The 21078-nt window shown below is 35.6% G+C and overlaps 1 protein-coding gene across 1 annotated transcript in view; it reads left to right on the top strand.

The window, feature by feature from the left end:
* Nucleotides 1-21078, top strand: part of GPATCH2 (G-patch domain containing 2) — a 118471-nt gene that overhangs the window by 21559 nt on the left and 75834 nt on the right. The window contains exons 4-5 of the mRNA XM_054630636.2: nt 643-825; nt 1922-2001. Of these exons, the coding sequence (XP_054486611.2) occupies nt 643-825; nt 1922-2001 (263 nt within the window). The remainder of the gene's footprint in view (nt 1-642; nt 826-1921; nt 2002-21078) is intronic.

The raw sequence follows: 21078 nt of genomic DNA, 5'->3' as shown, positions 1-21078 counted from the left end.
CTTAATTTAAATCCAGGTATTTAAATTCTGCATAGATAAATATTGTCAGTAAAAATTACCAACTTTGTGTTATAATGCAGTATAATTCTCAATCATGTGATACTGTCAGTTTTCATTTAAAATCAACTTTTTCAAAACTTATTTCTAAATGAACTTAATCAGATTAACTTCATTTAGTCACATCTGTTCATGATTGTTTTCCCTTTTTACTAGCCATACAAATCATGAAATTAAGCTAATTATATACCATTATCAGCTGCAAAGAACCAGTTTCAGTTTTATACCTTTTAATTCCCTGCAGGAGATTAAGGCTTGTTTTTTTGTTAATATGTAAAGTGCAGTAACTTAAATGGATTTCCCCACAGTTATTGCCAAAAGGATTAACTAGTTTATTATTGTTTTCACTATTGTAAATTGGTTTTAAAGCATTACATTTTATGATGTTTCATTGATGGCAATGTTTGTCATGCTATTGAGAAACATTTTCCAAATAAAACTGCTATATAGGAGTAATTGTTATACAGCTATAAAGTGAAAGAAATAATAATCCTGTCAGAGTATTTATTGATGCTAACATCTGATTTTTATTTTTTCTGCTCCTCCCTCTTTTTTGGGGATTTGGGGGACCCTGCCCTCACACAGGTGATGATGAGCAGAGTGATTGGTTTCATGAAAACGAATCAGGTGGAGCATGTGGAATTACAGGGGTCATTCCATGGTGGGAACAAGAAGACTCCACAGAACTGGAGAAAGAATTGCCTGACCCAGTCTTTGAAAGTATTTTAACTGGTACTTTCCCTCTTATGTCCCGCTCAGGGAGGAGAGGTAAGTAGCCAATCAAGCAAATGCAAGCTGTAGAATCACTTGGGTACAGTAGAAAGATATCTGTGGATTATATTAAATATGTAAAATGTGTACAAGTCTTGGAGTTACCTGTTTGTTTCCTTGAACTGTTAGATTTTTAAGATATTATTAGAGAGAAATAAAGTCAATTATTAGGAAAGTCAGAAGATGCAAAATGGCTCATTTTGATGACCTGCTGTTTTTATTTCTCTCAATGTTTTCCTTGAGAATTTTTCAACATTATTTTATATGAAACCTGATGTTCCATTTTGCTCCTGGCCTCTGCTGTAATGTATAGAATTCTATTGAAGTTCATTAATTTAAAGGCTGGAAAAACTAATGTGACCATCTGCCTTGCTTTATGGCCATGTTGTTTGTACAGAAGAGGGAAGGGTTCTTCCGGAGTATGGATTGAGATTGTAACTTAGAAAATACCCTTTTTCTTTATTTCTAAAGTACTTCCCACCACTGTGGATCCAGTGTAACCAATGGTAAACTCTACCAGTGTTGGATTGCATTTACAGCTAGGAACACACTTGTCCACAGATTGAAGCTGTCAAACCTCAGCTTGCTGCCAGAGAATTTTGTTGTACCTTCCTCTGCCACAAGCATCTTCTTTCCCATTCAAATACAAATCTGACCAGCGGTCAAATCACTTTTAAACTACTACACTGAATGTATTGAATCCTTCTGTAAGGATTATTCTCTAGACACTTGGATTGCTTTGGAGGACTTGGTCTCTGCGGATTGGCCAGATTTAATGTTTCCTAGTGATAAGGAAGTTGTAAGTGATGCAAAAATCACTTTCTACTATAGTTCTGCTGTGCTCTGCTTGTGCTCCCAATGGTGCATAGATCCAGGATGGCAGTAAGAATAGCTGCAGAATTTTCAATTTTCATGACAATTTTTCTTTCCCTTACTTTTCCCATTCTGTGCTCTGTTTTTCCACCAGTAAAATGTTTTCCAATAAAATGGTTTTGTTTAACAGAGTTCATATTGATAGATTGGTGTGTATTGGTGAATTTTATTGGTTCTATGGTCGAGAAAATATTCTTAAACAAACTTGTATTTTTTGTAGGTTTCCAGAGTAGATGTAGTCATCTTCATGGAATGCCAGCAAGAAACATAAAAAAGGCTTCAGGAAACCAGAATGCACTGGTAGGTGTTCTCATTTTTGTAAGCTCATGTGCACTGTTCTGAGAGGATTTTGGAAAAGCATATTGTTCTTATGCTTGTTCCCTGACATTATGGATGGATAATGGAACTGGAAGACTTGGTGCCACTGCTCCCTGAGTGTATGTTTACTCTTCTTAAATATTCTGACATCCCATTGCAGAAGAAAAAATCTGATACTGTTTCTCAGTACTTGTTTTGAACTAAGCAAAGGAAAAAGTTTTCAGTGCAGTTGTGTGTATATGTGTGTATAAGTTACTATTTTCAGTATATATCTTATGTCTATATGAAAACATGTTTCACTTTTATGATGAAAATCAAATAAATTTCTTTTCTGATAATAAAAAAGCTTGCAGGATGCATTGTGGTACAATTCAGGTCATATTTTATCCCAGAAATCTGTTTTGAAAAATATGTCCCTGTTTTCTTTTGTTTGGTTTACACCTGTCTGGTCAGGTGAAAAGGGTATACACAAAAGAAAATTAAAACAGGTTATCCAAGTGCCTGCCATAGAGATCATGCATTTCTTTGTACTGAGTCTGTTCTAAAGCTGGCACTACAAATGGGATGTTTGGGGTTTTTTAGTATCTACAGCCCTAGGAGCAGTGTTTATAAGTGGAGGAAAAAATTCACCTATCTTTGCATTTCATTGCAATCTAATACTTGGATTTTCCTACAGCTTTTGTCTAAAATAAGTTTCTAATAATTTTTTTTTAATTTTTCTTTAGAGAAGGGCATGATGAGAAATTTGACTTTTTAAATTTAAATGCTAAAATGTATTAATTATAGCCCAGTCTATTTCTTTCTTAGAAGAAAAATGTTTGGAAGATCTTTTAACAGGTGTAATAAACATAGGCCAGGACAATAAATACTGTAACATGGATATTTTTTATTGTTTGACAACATTAAATGTTTTCAGATTTAAGTTGCCTAAACAACATAAGTTGTTTCTGAGAAATGTCAGAGTTATTATATGTGGAGAGAATAGAAAGGACCTGCTAGAAATTTAATTCATTTTGAAGAGGCAAGGTTTTTGTAATTCAAGTTCCTGTCCAATAATTGCCATTTGGAGCTGAATAAAATGCTTTAAAACCTTGGCCTGTGATCTCTGCTGTTAGTGGTCGTGAATTAGATGAATGCTATCTAGTTCTTGGTTTCCTATCTACCTATTTTTATTTTTGGTTCAGTGCCTGCTTGAGCATATCTGGGATTTGTAGCCCATTTTCTAGGCTTATTGCAATTTCACTCTGGTATTTTATAGGAGCTATTATAACTGATAGGTTAGCTTCATGGTACTGATGATACATGGCTTAACTACCCTAAAACCTTCCTTTTCCTCTAAATTGTAAAAAGGTGATTAAATTTCAATTGATGAAGATATACTGTGAATGCATATATATAATAAAAAATCCTAATGTTTATTTTCTGCTACACTTTCTGGATTGTCCTTAGGGGAGTCCATTTTGTCTTCCACTCATGGTATCCCATATATAATGATGGTATTGTAGCTCCCTTTATAAGAAAAATCCAAGCCAATCTACTAAAGACTGATAATTCAGTTACCTCCAGTTATTAAATATGTCATTTGCATGATGTTGTGGAAGAAGGTTGGCATGTGAATGTAGCTTCTGAGTCACTATGTTTAGGCAGGAGTCACAAATTGAGGGGATGTGCTGTTAGCTCTGCAGATGCAGCTTTCTGACCTCCTTAATGACTATTTATGTTTGTGAGCACATCTACTGCATCTGTCTTTACAAATATAAACAAGAGCTTGTGTGCTTCCTTTTGTCAGTGATTGCTTCTTAAAGAAAATCTTCTTTAGATACTTAAATTCAATGACAAAAAAAGTCATTTAATACCTGTGACATCTGATAACACAGAACAAGAAGTAATTACTGCTATTAGATGGTAACAGTGAAGAAGAGCAAGAATGCTTTAAGAAAGATTAATATCTTGAGGAAAGAACACTGCAGACTCAAGTTGTTGAACAGAATTGTTGTATGAATGAATTCTCTTCTAGCAGCAAGGAGTCTGATGTCTGTATCACTGCTTTTAGACAGACCTGAAAGGGAAACAATGTTAAAAAAAATAGATACAGTACCTAAAAGATACACATTATATCTTCTGTTCAGTCTTAGGGTTTGTAATTTGTATCCACAGAATGTGAGCGGGCAGTTCGCCTTTTGCATGCAGTCAAGGCTTAAGGTTTTTTGAAAAGCTTGGTTGAAGGTTCACAATTATAGCAGCCAGCAAAGCCTGAGTGAGATCACAGGTTTGGGGAAAGCAGAGGGAAGAGCTGTGATAATGGCTGGATACCCTCATCCTTTCTCAGAAAGTGTTTTATGCCCAACTGTTTGGGTGTTTCTTGTAAGACAGGCTAAGAGTGGGAGTATTGCTTGCTGAGGACCAAGGAACCTGCCTGCTCACATCACATTCACAGCATGGTGGGAGCTGAGGATCAGAGCACAAATGCTCTTCATGAACCAGGCAGCAAACTTGAATTTGAGGTAGCCACAGCTAGTGCTTAGAGTCTCTCCAGAAGCTCTTCCTGTTTTTCATGGATGAGTTGCTTAATTTGAGCAAACTCATGGGTCTTTCTTTTATTATGTGTATTGCCTTTGAGTCAAAACACTTTTTTAATAATCACACAACACTGGACAAGAAAGAGAGAAATAGAAAACCTAGCATGCACGTACTTTGAAAATCCTTACCTACTCCAATGTCCAGGTTGAATGAGTTATACAGCAGATGACAACTGAAAAGGCTGAACAAGAAAATGAAAAAAATATAGAAAATCTTCAATACAACTGGCTTACAGCCTTTCAATTGTCCAGTTCATAGACAGACAAGTTTTTAATGGAATCTGTAATTAAGTAGTTAGTCACGTATATATTTTGGGTTGCAACTATAATGGTGGCTTTTTATGTCTTCATTGCTTGATTTTGTGATAGCATCAACTGTAACTATACTTGAAAAGAAATAGAAAAGTATGTGGTTTCTGTAATACCGTGCCAAGTTGATAGTAGTAGCTTTGTAGTTAAAATTAGGAAAATGATACATTTGCTTTCATGTTTAATGTATTCTTTTAATAAGGTGTATCAAATCTTATTGTGGTTGAGTTGAATTGGTTGAATTCTGAAGTTACAGATGACCTGATGAAGTAGTCCCAAGCCTCACATTGCTTTATGTGAGGAAAACGCAGAAATCCTGACATTTAGAGGTAGTGTTCCATGAATGAAACACTGATTTCTTAGAAGGAATGCTTTTTTCTTCTGGTCTTTATGTATGTTTATAGACTTGGCACTCATCTAGTGACATATAGTTGATATACATGTCACTTTTCTAGTACTATATCTGTGTTCATTCTAGCAAATTGCATGTGAAGCTGTGGTATTTCATAGAATAAAATCTGAAATCTAACCCTTTAGATGTGTTGGAAGTGTAAAGATTTGTTTCTGTGATGTAGAATACTAAATTACCTCTTTACCTAAAATTATTAAGGTTGTAATTTTTTTCTCAGATTCCTGGGGACAGCATAAAACCCTTTTTAAAGAAAAGAAGAGTTAATTATAGATAGCAAAAACATAACATGACTATTTTCTCATTTTCTTCAAAATGTTTTGCCCAACTTAGTATTCAACTGAAAATTTTGACTTGAATTCGCAACTCCTCTGTACAAATGTGGAAATTTTAATAAGTTTTAAAAATGAGTGCTGCTATTTTAGCTACTCCTTGTGTGGTTCTAGGCACTGTTTCTTCTCTGAGACAGAGAGAAACATTGCAGGGTTTTGTTTAAGAACTCTTCTGTGTCACCTCTCCCTGCCTGTATTCCCTGTCTGGGCTGGAAGCTGGTAAGTGATTTCACTGAGCTCAAGTGCAAAAAACATGACCAATAAAAAAGATGCTTTCTTTTGACTCTGCCAATTTTTCCATCCATCACCTTTGTGTCGTGGGGATTGGTTTCATTATATTAAAGACAGATTGTATTAAGTCTTGCACTCCTGGATTGATTTATTTTTTTGCACAGCTGTGCTACTGAGCTTGACTATACACAGTTGTAATTATTCAAAATGTGTTTAAAGGATGAAAGCTACATTTCCAGGACCCGTTATCTGAAGGTGTCTGGGTATTTCTGTCAAATCCTGTGACTTCTATTTTAAAAGTTCAAAGGTAAAAGCTTTTCCCAAAAAAATTGTTGACAGATTAACAGTCTATTGACATTAGGAGAAAAGATGCATTGAGCACTTGTGCTGTTTTAAACGGCTTTCAAAATGTAAAATCAAATCAAACATTTCTGCTTCTAAGTTCTTTTTAGCTGAAGAAACAGCCAGGTGTTTTCAGGAGCTTTTTTTCTTGTCAAAATATTTTGGAAATAAAGTGAAATATTACTGGGTAAGAATCCTTGCTATAGATCCAAAGAATATTTCCTTAAAGAATAATTTGGGCACTGTTTTTACTGTATTGGTCGTAAGTCTCTTTGTGGATACTCTGCAACTTTTGGGAGAATTTGTTTATGTTGGATGAGTGGTATAGTCAGATAATATAGTAAAATACAGTATCAGTGAGGTGCATGGAAGAATTTATCTGTGGTGAATTAATTATTTTCTTCAGTTAATGATTTTCTGTCATTTGGAGCGATAGTCTCTATATCAAATTCTGTGGAAATGTGATGGTATTAGATTATAACAAAACTAAACTCTTGTTGAATTTCACACTTTGATTCATTCATGATGAGGAATAGTAAGCCTCTGCCTGAGAGTAACATTTTGAAACCTTATGCTGCTAAAACTCCAAGTGAGTTTACCTTTAAACAAGTAGGAGAGTAGTGTATTTTTGGTTTTCTAATGGTTTTATTAAGATTTCCTGTCATCAAAAATTACTCTCAGCTACTGAAAGCCTTTCTTAGTATGCTTTTCCCTTTTTTTATTTGTAATTACCTTAAATTGATACCTGTTTATGCAACAATCTAGTCAATGTCATGATCTTTTAATCCTCTCTTTAACTCAATACCTTAGTTTTATCGTGTAGAGGGATAAAACTTCCTTAAGGAGTGGGTGGCTTCCTGTACCTATGTGCTTCCTGCAGATATGTTTTTTTCAGGCAGAAAAATTCAGATTGTTAGGAGAGGAATTGCTGCTGTGATGTCACTGTAAGCCCCACCTTCGATTCTTCTACTGTTCAGTAACTATTGGCAAAAATACTACAGTTTTCCTGAGGAATGAGTCAGGTGGCACGCTTCTAGACTTCAAAACATAGTCACATTGAAATAGTATTATTTTATGAGAAAACAATAGTTTCACATTTAGCAGGTGTCCCTTCTCATGGCGGAGGGGGGTTGGACTAGATGATCTTTTGCTTCCAACCCAAATCTGTGAACCAAAGGGAAAAAAAGATTCAGTCAAATTTCAAAACCTCATCATAAAGAATGTAGGTTTCAAAATGAAATGTAAATATTGGGGAAAATGCTGAGGTATCTGTGATGTTTTTAATTTCATGTATCTATACATTTTTGGAGGAGCTGCTCATTGTTCTTACACCTTTTAATCCTCACCATGTATTCCACATAGCAAGAGCTTCTTTTTTCCACAAATTAATTTTCCAGTGCATTTTTTCTAAAGCTTTCACTTACACCAGTGCAAGCCTAATGTAACTTCCATCTGCTATGGGAAGCACCTGATGGAGGACTAAAGCTGCTTAGTGACTTTCATAATGGCTTAGTGTACTTCCTCATTGAAAGGATCCTAATTACACATGTATCATTTTTCATGGTAGGTCAGTTCTCAAAGTGGTTCTCATCACTAATAGCACCAGCAGTGGTATCCGTATGTAAGGCACAGTTGGTTTGTATGTGATTGTTCAAGGCAGAGCACTGCAATTAATAGGTCAGGTTTTTCAGTGTTGATGTCATTGTTATGAAGGGTTGTGATTTCTACTTATGAGATTTGTGGTTAAATAAAGTCTGCCTCACAAGCTGTTTGCATTAAGTGACAGTGATTTTTGTGTCACCTGAAATTGTCTTATGAAAATCTTCAATTATCATGGTGTCATCAAATCAGTAAAGAGACACAAATAATACCACAGCATTTGTCTCACTTGAAGCTGTAGTTCATTAGCCAGAGCAGAGTTACTGGTGAAGGTGAGCCATGTGGTTTTTATTCATTCTTCTGTGCCACTTACCTTGTAAATTAGAGTGTAGAGTCTTGAGTTGTGTCTTAACTTGATTCTTACGAAACCTATGACTATCAAGGAAAAAAACCATAGTTTAGATGCAGCAGCCAATTAATAGCTTGTGGAGATAACAATTGTGCTTTATCAACAAAATGTAAGTATCTCTTAGGTATAACCATGAAAAGAGATACTCTGTGTCATAAAGCTCACAATGGTTTTTTATTGGTATAGTTGACCTACAGTGACAAACAAAGCATACCCTTAAACTATCAAAGATTAACTTCTGTCTAGCTGAAGTGAATGTGGTGACTTAGTCTCTTCTTGGACTCTCAAGTATAGTGTCAAAACCAGCATCCCACTTCAGCAAAGCAGTTGCCCTCCAGCATTAGTCTCAGAAATGCCAAATGTGCTGCTTAGTTTTTTAGATGCGTTCTGTGGTTTATTCATGGTGACAAGTGCTATGAACTGTTAGGCTAAGCAGTATTTCTTGTAATTCACCTCAACCCAACCGCTCCAGTGATTGTCATCTACAATTTCACTTAAGTTTATTTTCAAGGAGGACAAATAGCATTATGATATCCCTTTCATTCTGCAGTTAGTGTCTGTCTTGAAAACACATTTAATACAGTTTTACAGCAGTCTTTACAGATAATAATGATTTTTAAAACCTCTGACCTCAAAATACGAAGCAACATGATTATTCCTCTTGTTTTCTGCAGCTTTAAAAGAAATCCCACTGTCTGGTGTGTGACTGCATAAAATGTTTCTTCTCTAGACATTTGGAATTTGCTTATTTTGACTTCCCAAGTGCCTATGGGTTCTTTGATGTTTTGTGTTTTTGTGCAATTCTAATGGAAAAAATAAATCCTTTAATTGTTATTACACTTAGTATGGTTTCATGAAATAAGAAAATCCAATGTTTATATTGCGAGTGTAGTTTTGAGAAGGCAAAAATTACTGAAAACTACTCAAAACTCTTCCAACAGTTACCACATGGTATTTACAGCAAGTAAGCACATAACTGAATGCAGAACCTTTTCTTTACAGAAATGTAGGCTTTGTTTATGTTTCAACGTGTTCAATTCAAAGACCTGTTGGAAGTGAGCTTATAAAACATGTTTATCCAAAATCAGAGACAGCAGTGCTAACTTTAAATAAAATGGTGGTAAGCAATCCTAGATTGGAAAGGTCATTTTCCATAGATAGTTAGTACTTTAAAAAAGCTGAGTTGTGAGGTGAGCCACAGTGTGGCTCCAAGTGCCTAAGTTTTGTGGGCTCTTGATTTTGTGGGAAAGCCCTACATAAAACACTGGTATGATGTTTTCAAAAGCATAATAATTATTGGTTTTTATGTACTTACACCATTTGTCCAATTGCTGATTGACATAGAGTATCTAGGAATAAAAAAGACAAAAAGAAAAGGTTTATGAGCACTTGCAGATGGAGTGGCTTAAGAGAGTATTAGTCCTTGCCTGTTAATTACTGTCCCTTCAGCTGCAACATAGCAGGTGCTTTTTTAGCTTCTTTTTGAAGTGAAGTGTAAATGCTTGTAACTGAACAAGTGAACACTTCAGTCCAACAGTTTTGATAACAGCTCAAAATCTGTTCCACTCAGCCCTTTGCAATTAGACTCAGCAGACTTTTATACCTACTCCTGATCTGATTTTTGCTGTGGATAGTTTTTCTCACTACTGACTTTGGATTTGACAGGTGGTTTTGAACACCTGCATTCACAAGTAGGAGACTAACTTTCTCATTCTGTTACTTCTCAGCTCTGACTTAGTATTCATGCAGATCTTGGTTTTAAAGGTCAAGGAAGAAACTTCTCAATTCAGACAACTGAAAGTTGTTTATTTAGGGAGTCATCTTTCCATACTGTTAGCTGATGGACAAACTCTGTTTCAACTGTCTTGCTTTAGATGTGTATTTCTTTAAACACTCATGTAGTTCACTTTAAAGAGCTTTTTAGAGACAATGTGCCCCATTTTCCCTTTGCCCTGACCTGTTTGCTTTGGACAAGGCTTCTAAAAGCCTTTTTTTACAAAGACCTAAACAGATTCGTAGAGTATGTTCACAGTAGGTTGCATTTTTATTCCCTGAAGAATATGGTCAAACTGGAGAAAACCCTTTTTTCTGTTTTCTGTCACACTGTTATGCTATGGGAAAGAAAGCATTGTACATGTCACAATTGAGTTTTTGTTGCCATACTGCACCTCTTGTTTGTGGTTTTTTTTAAACCTAGGATCTACATTTTGGTGCAGCTATAAGGCATTTTAAGACTATTTGTACTACCTAAAAGAATTCTAAGAATATTGCTTCTTAAAATTTATTCTAAACTCACTTTTCCATGCAGCAAAATATAACATTAAAGCAAAATGTAAGCAATGACTCCATAAAAAAAGGGGGGGGAGGGGGTTTGTATAAATAGAAGCTACCATTTCAGTGTTAAGTTGGGCATAAATATTATAAAATATATTGTTATACCTTGTTCAGGGGAACGTTTAACTGTATTTTTTCTGATTGAAAAAAATCATGTATTAGATATTATGTTACTGTTAAGTTTAAAAACTTGGAAGGTTTTATTAAAGTTTTCTTTGTACCCAAAGCAGTATCATTATAAAATTTCTTCCCCTATATCAGTGATGCAGATGCATATTTTCTTTAGTATTTAATGTGGGGTATTTTTTGTTTCAGGAAAACAACTTCATTTATGTAGGATGTTTTACTGAATCTTATATTAAATATTACTAGAATGTGGAAAATATTTTTAAAATATTTGGAGGTTGATGGATTGGTTCTCTTCAAAGGGAAACAAAACACTAAATATTTCTAATCCTGCATTATTTACCGCATGGATGGTTAAATGCTACTTTAAGCCCCATAAAATTAAAAGGGAGAAATCTGCCAACTGTAGCAGGAATTGGATTTAGGAAGAGTGGTACAGAGCCAAAATATTGCTACAGAATTAAATGTCAAAAATCTTCTTTAATAGTAGATATATAGTTCACAGTGTCTGGTTATGATTAATACATTTAATCTAAATCACTGAAAGTTGCTCTCTCCTTTTCCATAAAATACAATAGGACACAAATCAGTTTTACTGTAGGTGGATAACAATTGGAAAATAATGCATCTTCCCGCCCAATAAATTGTCAGTTATACCTTTTAACTAAAATCGATTCATCTTTCCAAAATTTATTACGATTTCTAATAATAAATCTTTTCAAATGTTTATTCATTTGCTTTTTGATACATTTGTGCCACTTTTGCTATGGTCTAATGTTTTTTCTTTTGATTCATTGTAAATTAGAAAATCTATTTTGAGTCAATTTTCTAGTTAAGAAGTTAAAATCTATAACCCAGACATTTTTTCATAGTCTCCTTTGCACATTTTAATACCCTTGAACTTAGATCCAATCCAGTAAATTCTGATCAGAAGGTGATTAAAAGACTTTTCACTGCAACTTCTTGACTGAGGGCCAGATTCGTAAAACAAGTACTTATGAGATTGTTAGCTGGGTTTTTCCTGCACATATCTCTGAGTCAAAGAGGAAAATTGAAACAATTATAGCAGATGAACAGATACATACATAGGTTTTGGTCAAAGGTTTTAAATATGGGCAGTCAGAATTGCCCTTGTGAGTGAGAACCCAAAGATGGTGTGATAGAAGCTCCTTTTGTTGTCCCTTTATGGCAGCAATGCAATAGCAAAAGTGGTGATTGCTAAAGCATGCTCTGTGCACCATCGTTTGGGGTGTCTGTAATTATCCAGCTAACCTCTTCAAGTGTGGTCACCTGCCATGTAATGTTTATAGAAGGAACACTTTTTTAAGAATATATTTTAAAAGAAATTTCTTTAATGTTTGATATTCTAATCTGTGAAATTGTGTTCACTGTTCAGCAGTTTCCTGCTCTGTATATAATAAAATATGTCAGAGGGGGATAGTCTTATTTTTTTACAAATGTCCCAATAAACATATTTCCTGTTAGGATCCAGTTAAAAAAAGTGATCTTAATCAGATTTCTGACAAGAATTATGTATGAGAAGGTTAATTTAGTATGTTATTATCTTAAATCTCTTAAACACACAAATATGTTTTGTTTATAAAAGAAATGTGAACATTGGCACAATAGAGGAGGAAGGCTAGAAAATGTTTGAAGCATAACTATAAGAAAATTACAGTTGTAATTTGAACTTGATCTACAGTATCACTTTTTGGCAAATTTGTGTAGCTGAAAGTATCTTGGGTTTTAAAGTGATTGATTTCAAACTTTAAAAAATCATTTTTATGGATGGATTTGAATTCATTAATTTTACTAATTACACAGTGAAGAAAGCAGATGTTTTCTTAGGCAAAGATCAGGCTTTAATTACAGGTCTTACCTGCTTATCTAAAAATAGTGTCAATATGTTCATCTCTTTCTCTCAAAGTTTATTTCTTATTTTTATATGGAAATATGATTTTTTGCCCATTTTAAGCCTTACTATAATTATGTACAAATACAAATCTAATACTTAGAGTACTGTTTGAGGGATACATATGTCATAATCATGTATTAACATTCTTCAAGAGTAAGCTGGGTGAAAAATGCCCCTTTAAATTGTCAAAATCAGAACCACCTAGTGCTACTCTATTTCTAATTATAATAATGTGTTACAAAAAGAGTCAAAAACGTTTGCAACAGAGCAGAGTTTCCAGCAGTGATATAAATCTCTGTGACCTCCCCTTAGGACTTTTTATTCTGAGCTATGTAGTGGGTAGGACTACAGCCTACAAGAGAAAGGCAAAGAAAGCTGCCATGCAATTAGAGAAACAACAAAGGGTTTATGTATGCTTGTTTTGCGCTTTAGCCAATCACTATAAATGTTGTCTGTTTAAATTGCTTTAAATGTGTATTTGTCACTGCCTTGGGGAAGTGGAAATTACTTAACTAGTGCTAATAATTGGCAAGATCCAGAAAGACATGGTCTTTGAAAGGAACATTTGCAGCTGAAGATGCATGATCTATTACAATAATTCTTCTTGTGCCACATTTTTCTGTGTTTGGAAGAAGCACATGGGCAAACAAGCATCAGTAAGTGTAACTGGTAGAATGAATATTTAATAATGTAAACTGATGCAAGGTTGTAAACTAACTCTGATATGTAACAATTGTAAAATTAGAATCGTGATCATTTTAACTTTGTGTAAACTCTATCAAGCTTCAAAACATTATTTTCTCAGAACTACATTCATACTGTCATTTCTCAGGGTTTATAGTTACTTTAGTTATTTCAGAAAGTGCGTGAGAATTGTTGTGTCCTTTCAGAAGAAATGTGTTTTCTTCTGGATTAGAACAGTGAGCGCAACTTCTAAAAAATAAAGAAGTATTGAGGTGTGTGTACTGTAAAGCAACACAAAATAACAAAACGTAAGCAGTATCAATAATAACCCATTAGTAGCAAACTCCAGTGGTTGTCCAGACGTTCCATGACAATCTTCTCTTCCTTTTAGATGTTATGCAGTGGGGAAAGGTACTTTTTAAAAAGCAGTCTGCTTGGGTGTACTTTCAAGATTTTCGTCCGGGGGATTATTTTTGGGTTTTTTTATTATTTTTCTATGGAGGGAGGTTTGTACCTCACTTGCTTATTTCAGGGGAGTTACTGCTGGAGGTGGTATGATCAGAGCTCTTCAGCAGTCTTAGAGGGCAGCAGGCCCAAAATCTGTCATGAGCATGGAAAATTTCATTATGACTACCTGTGTCTAGTTGTAGTGATGTATTGAGTGGTTGTGGGATCATGGGGAAGTAGGTCCTTAATTATTTGGTGATCTTTTAATTCTAGGTTCATAGATATGAGACTGCTGTTCACAAATTTTGGTCAATTGCATCCATTGTATCTATAGTCTGCTAGTTTACTGTGTAGTGATGAGGGAATAGAAAATATTTTCCAAGAGAGCTTTCAGTAAAATTACCCAATATTGTTGCTGACAATTGATACATTCTTTGTTGCTGGTTCTTTGAGAGAAATTGGTGACCCTTCAGTTAGTGTTATTGTGTGGTTTTTTTCTGTTCAAAATATTTGGATTTCTTTTGGATGTGTTTCTTCTACAGTTTTTTTCCATTACATTACTAATGAAAAGAAACTTAATCTCAAAATAGTTGAAACAGGAACATAGCAATGTAGAGAATGTGCTTGAATGAATAGCCACAAACAGTATTTGTGGTAGCTAACTGTTTTGATGGGATACTGAATGTTTTTACACCAACTGCTTTTAAGTTTTGCCTTTGTTGCCATGGAGATCAACTGTACAAGTATTATTCTTGAAAGGAGATTAATTCTTGCCTCCTGTGCATAGAAGTGTTTAGGGAACAGGTGAATGTTTAGACACTCTTGCTTTGGAAGGTAAATAATATCCTTGAGGTATTGTACACCATAGCTTTCAAAATGTGTTACCAAGCACAACTATTTCTTTCGCCTTCAGAAGAAAATAAAACAGGCTCTCGTGTCTACCTTAACCCAAAGGGAGACAGAAAAGTGCCTGGAGATTCAGGTACATCTGGTGTCCCTTTTATTCCTGCTGTCTTGCTGGAGGAGCTGGAAGTGGCCAGCCGTGCTGTCAGCCTCCACATAGCCCAGAGGTCTCAAATGGCCTTGACTTGCGCAAAATAGATTGTTCCACTAGGGTGACAGAGCTGGTCGGCCGTTAAGAGAGCTAATCAAAGCAGACACAAACCCAAGTATAATACTGGTTATTAGAAACTCTGCTGGTATCAGACTAATTAAATGTAAACACCTAAAGCATTCATTTATTTCATTATCAAAATTATCAAACTGGTGAAGTGCCCACAGCTGGGGAGAGGTGGGACTTTTTGACCTCACTTAACCTCTCTAGTATAACTAAGAGGATTTGTCTTGGCAGCCCCCTCTCCAAGGGGAGATCATCAAAACCATTAATGATCTGTCCTTTGGCAAAATGCCTGGCACAAATTCTCTCAGAGCAGACTTTTTAAAGCTTTGTGTGCTTTTCTTAGCATACATCCTCTAACTGAGCATTCTGAAGAAGCTGGTGGTACTTGTCCAGGTTTGTGCATCAATCTTATTAAAGTTTTTATGGTTGTATGCTTTATAGAGATCAGTCTTCTTGATCCATGTGTCCAGTGTTGTTTAGTATGATCTAGATGTTGTGTGGCCTGGAAAACTGAATTGCTTGTTGTTTGATCAGCAGCACCTGTACACTTCAGAACTTGTCTGACGAGCAATTTGGATAAGGCTGGCTAACCCCAGGCACTTGGAGTTTTCTCTCATGAAAGTGATAACCCAAAGCAGCAATCCTCATTAATTAACCCAAAACAGGAATCCTCATCAATTCTCCCAGTTCTGATTATTCCTGATCAAGGCTCTCCTGATGTTTGGCAGGTTCTCACCTACTGTGCAGCAATGGCTGATCTGAAAGGTGTCAAACAAAAGAGGTGAGATAAGGAGGAGGTTTTGGCAGGCATTGCCATGAGTTTTTGTCTTGTGCAGCAGGATGGTAGATTGTGGAAGGTTGAGACTGGGGAAAACCCATTTGAGATTTTCCTGTGTCTTGCCATGTGCTTTCTTTATAATTTGTTCAGCCTCTTTCAAGTGGAGCAAGCTGACCTAAGAACTATGGATTATACCAATCCTTAGCTTGTTATGTTTGTTTCTTTGACTTCCAAGAGATGTTGTGGCTAGGTATTGTGTGCTCTCCTGGCTGTGGATGTCTCTGAATTTCGTATGTATTTTTGTTTCTATTTGGAAGCACTGGCTTGTTTTTGTGGGTAGGAGTGTTTACTGTGCTAAATTTCACATGGCAGACTTTGATCATACATTTTCAACAGGTTGAAGATTGAATTGAGTGCCATGTTTGCTTGTTGGCAATATACAAAACGCAGTTAGCAAATACAACTATTCTTTACCATCTCAAAGAGTTTTCGTTTCTTAAGGATGTTTTTGCTGCCTTTTGACAAAATTTTTAGCTGTAAGAACTTTTACTCCCCCTTCCCATTTTTACCTAACTCAAGTCTTTTTTCTGTTTTTGATGATACCCACAGTTGTCTTTTCATAGCTATTTAAACCTGCATACATGCATACATCATAACTGAACTGCCTATTTGAAGAGGGGCAGTGTGTGACATGAATTGTTCCAGGCTCCACATGTGAGTTGGCTGAGTTTGTGCTGATGTCTCCCAAAACACAACTTCAAGTGCCTGATTCTGTGTGGATGTGGAGGGAATAAAATCCCTTCCACTCTAAGCAAAGAGTAGATTCAGGATCACTTGATGAAGCTGAACAGCCACAAGTGACCTTATGACACACATCCCAGGGATGGGGGAACTGACAGATATTGTTGCCAAGGCACTCTCCATCATATTTGAAAAGTCATGACTGTCAGGCAAAGTCCCTAATGACTGGGAAAAGGGAAATATTGCTCCCATTTTTAAAAAGGGGAGAAAGGAGGATCTGGGGAACTAAAGACCAGTGGGTCTCACTCTTGCATCTCCTCTGTTCAGCATTTGTCCCTTTTCTGGCATCTCCTTTCTGCATCCTCTTGTGTGTGTCTCCTTTTGGCTTTTGCCTCCCATTCCTAATACTCTTTTCACAGAAGCAGCAGGGACTCAGGTGTACAGTGAGTTGATTTTGTCCATCCCAGAGCCAACTGGTACCAAATGTGACTGGCATGGGCCAGTCCCTGACCACCACCTACGCTCCATTGACACTGTTAACAAGATTCATAGAAGCTAATATTTTTCATCCAGTCAAAGACTAGTATTGTCTAATAGTTAGGTATCTCTGAGTAGTTAGTGCTAATGAAGTCTAAGGAACAGAGATTTGGGTGAGTTTACACTCATTAAATCTGGATTTCTCTCTATGTGGGTTTTTCATATATCTGTCTTAATAGCGAGTAACACCCTCTCTTTTGTTGATAGGAATGCAAGAAGAAAATAATGTGCAATGCAAGTTGAAATTAATGTGTATTAGGGTATAGATTATAAATATGGAATCATGTAGCTTCTTTTATTAATTTCAACTATATCTGTTAATTTCTAGTAATACACTATAGGACCAACTTCTTAGTACTGTTTGCATGGATAGCAACAAGCTCTGAAGTTCTTGATTAAATGTATCAGATTTTAAGCTTTGATCTGCAGTAGTTTGTGAATTTACTAAAATGGATTCAAGTAGCATCTTGGAAAAAAAAGTATGATACTGTCAGAGGAACCTTGAAATTGAATTACAGCTTTAATATTCAAACTGGGGCATGTATTGTTATTTGTAGTATATGTAAAATGACTTTTATAGATGAAATTTAAAATCGGTGGCGCAGAATAGGGTTTATAGTGCATGGTCTTTAAGAAGAACAAGGAAGGATCTTTGATGTAGAGCATGTAGCAGAAAGATGCATATTTATTAAATAAAGGAATTTTTAAATGGGGTTATGGTAAAAGAAAATGTTGTTCTTGCCAATATGCTAGTCAGATGACAGTATTCATTGCCAAAGATAAATGCTAAGTGTTTCTCCGTGCTTAAGTATTTATTAAATAACTACTATGTAGATTTATTTAAAAAATTAAAATTGTAAAATATTTTTTTTTATAAAACAATGAGAAAGAGCCTTTTCAAATCTTTATGCCCAAGACTCTCATTTCTAGGAGTCTGGTTCTTTGTGCTGTCAGTATCCCCTGTGTTTCTAGCAAGGTGCCATGCTTTTCTTGTAGGAAAAGTTTGTGGTCATTGGGAGTGGGGCTGTGGCCAAGCCTCATCCCTACATCTGTGAGAAGCAGGTAAAGAGCATTGAAAGCAATGAGACCTGGAGTGCCCAGGTGCACTGACTAATCACCAAAGGGAACAGAGGGCACCCGGGTGCAATGCATGAACATGAGGGGTGTAAAAGGCTGAGCTAAAGAACAAAAAGGGTAGATGCTTGCAGCCTTCTGAAGTGATGTTGCTCTGTATGGGCAGATGCCTGAAGCCTTCTGATGTAGTTTGGTGTTACTCTGTTTGGGAATGCTTAAAGCCTTCTGAAATTTTATGGTGATTCTCTGTGTATTGTGGCTGTCTCAACTGTGACATGTGCTGTGACACTTTGTTGCCGTCCTTGGCATTCTGTCCAAATTGCCAGACTTGGCCAGTTAGGCCTCTCTCTATCTGACTTAGATGTATGAATTCCAGGTACCTCAGGAAATCTGTGTAGTATTCCTTAAGACTCAGGGGACACAGGTGTGAGAAGCAGGTGTTGGCAGAGGCACTGCACAAAGTGCAGCTTGCTGGCTACATCATGCTCTGTCTGGTTCCTGTCCTGTAACTCACTGCATTGATCACCTCAGACCACTAAGCTTCATTTATTTAATGAGAATGTTAAGAGTTCTGTGTTGTCCAAATATAAGCTAAATATGTCTTGTGTAATTGTCTTATTTAAGGCAAAAAATAAACCAGAGCCTCCCTTCTCTCTTGTATCAGTCCTGCCTGGGACTGCCACTTAGTGTCACTGCAAGGGCAGGTCTGGAAGAGGATACAGGGAAAACCACCTGCTGTATTGTTGTATATATTGTTTCCTGGACTCTCATTTCCCAGAAATGTTTCATGGCATTTTCTTTTTTGTGTTTTTTTTCCTTTGGCATTTTCATGGCATTTTCTCTTTGGGTCTTTTTGACAGTATTCTTTATTCATGATTTCCTTCCTTACCACATTGTTTGTACTGGTTTTGGTAGTCATTTTAAATAAATTTATTTGTCACAGTAAGCCTAATGCTTACTTCTGCATTGTCATTGGAGAGTGGTGACAGCAGAGACTGAAAACCAGTAACAGGCCTTGCTTGGCAGTGCATCAATGCTGAAAACAGCACCACAGCTGCTTAGGAGCATTGTGAACTCTGGCTTTCCAGAGAGTGATTCAAGGCAGTCATTCCAGCAGAAGGAATTTACTTGGATTGCAAGGGATAGAATATTGTCATCACCAACCCTCTCTCATTCAAAGGGGAAAATTCTTAATACTTTGATCAAAATCCTTGGCAGTTTTCCAGGAAAAGGCAGATTTTTTTTTCCCCACTACTCAAATTACTTCAAAAACTTTGTTATGGGATGGCTATGTAGGCTGAGAGAGGAATGTGGTTTTGAAGATAGAACCCAAATAATCAGGAAAACAGTGCAGTTATTTTCAATATACTTCTGATATTTTGTACTTTTCACTTCAAGTGATAAGAAAAAGAAAAATGTTCTTTCTGAATTATTTAATCCTCTATTCAACTTAAAATGTCATGAGAAACCTTTTTAAAGAACAATCATGGTATATTAAATAACCTTCTCACTGTCTTGCTCAGGGATATCAAACTGGCTTGCTGGGGAGTTATAACAATCTGAATTTCTATTACTTAACAAGTATATTTGGGGGTTCTCATATTCCAATGGAATTAAGAGGTATTCTAAAAACACCTTTTCATTTTGTTATCCACAACCATTTCCCAGAAGCCATTTATGAATTTATATTTTACCTTTTGATAGGAGTGACATTAATGTATTTCTGGTTGCTGTTTATAGGAAATGGGAAGGAAGAGAAATGAGAAATATTTTCTCATTCTTTTTAAGATCCTAATTGTTGAAATCCACTTTCAATGATTTGTGTTGGCTCTTGCTTCTAATGTTCTCTGACTGTAGTCATAAGTAAAATAATAATCAGTCTTTTACCATTCATCACAAATCTAGCATATCACCATGGTGAATGAACAGTTGGCCTTATTAGCACTAATTTGTTATGATCAAAGTTGTAGTCCAATTTCAAATTACTAGCAACTTGATGAATTCATTTTCAGAAACAGCTGAAACTTTGATTATATTCTAGGCTATAGCAAGTAGGGCAAACACAAAGAAGAGCAGTAGCACTGCCAAGAAATTTTTGGTCTATCCCAGTGTATGCAGTGAAGGTGACATCATTGTTTCTAATATATGCTATTATACCTTTATAAATTTAAGACTATTCTGAAATAATCTCTACAGTTTTTTCCTTTTTTTAAGACTGGTTTGTCTGCCTTTATCCTTTATCACTAATACCTTTACATCGTGATGAACATAAAATGAGAATCATAAAGAAGTACTATGGAAGAAATTAATTAACACTTCTTTAACTTAGGAAACTTGAGACTGTCCCAGCTTGCCTGTTCCTTCTGAAATAATTACTCTGTCAATACATAGCTAATAGAATCCTACCTCTTCCCCTTTTAGTAAGAATTTCCTACCAAACTTTTATTTTGAAATTTGCTAAAAGTATATTTTGCAAACTTGAAAACAAACTCATATTTTCTGTAGTATATTTTTAATAGTAATAATTATTATTATAATAATAATACCTGGATATTTTTTCACGGTATGGCATACTTAGGTCCATGCTAAAATGTGAAATTGAGTAATGGGTTTTAGATTTGCATATTTTTATTGAAAGTTTTTTAAACTTAGTACATCTAAGAGACAATGATTAGGAAAGGTGGTGAAGCAATTTTGAAGTAGCATGAGGAGAATGTATGGGGGCAGTATTATACCACAAGAAAGAAATAAGGCGTCTTTATTTACATTTGAGACTTCTAGATTTTTTTTTATCACTCTTCTTCTTTTCTCATTCTGATACTTATTTTGCTGAGAAAGACTACAAAGACTACAACTTTGAGTCTGAACTTTATGACAGTAACAAATAGTTGGAATTTATTGCAAAACAGAAAATTGAGAATTTTTCCATGGTGTCTTTTCCTTGACTTCATTAGGTAAATTCAAGCCAATGGTAATAGAGTTCAACATATTCCTACTTTTAGCTAGTATATTTTTCAAAATGTTTGTGATGTTACTTGCATCTGAGCTGTGCATACCATCTTGTCTTATCTTGTCAAAAGTACCCAACAAGCA

This window comes from Agelaius phoeniceus, chromosome 3, assembly GCF_051311805.1.
Source record: "Agelaius phoeniceus isolate bAgePho1 chromosome 3, bAgePho1.hap1, whole genome shotgun sequence".
Lineage (NCBI taxonomy): Eukaryota > Metazoa > Chordata > Aves > Passeriformes > Icteridae > Agelaius > Agelaius phoeniceus.
Note: the sequence above shows the minus strand (reverse complement) of the source record. Positions and strands in the feature narration are given on the sequence as shown.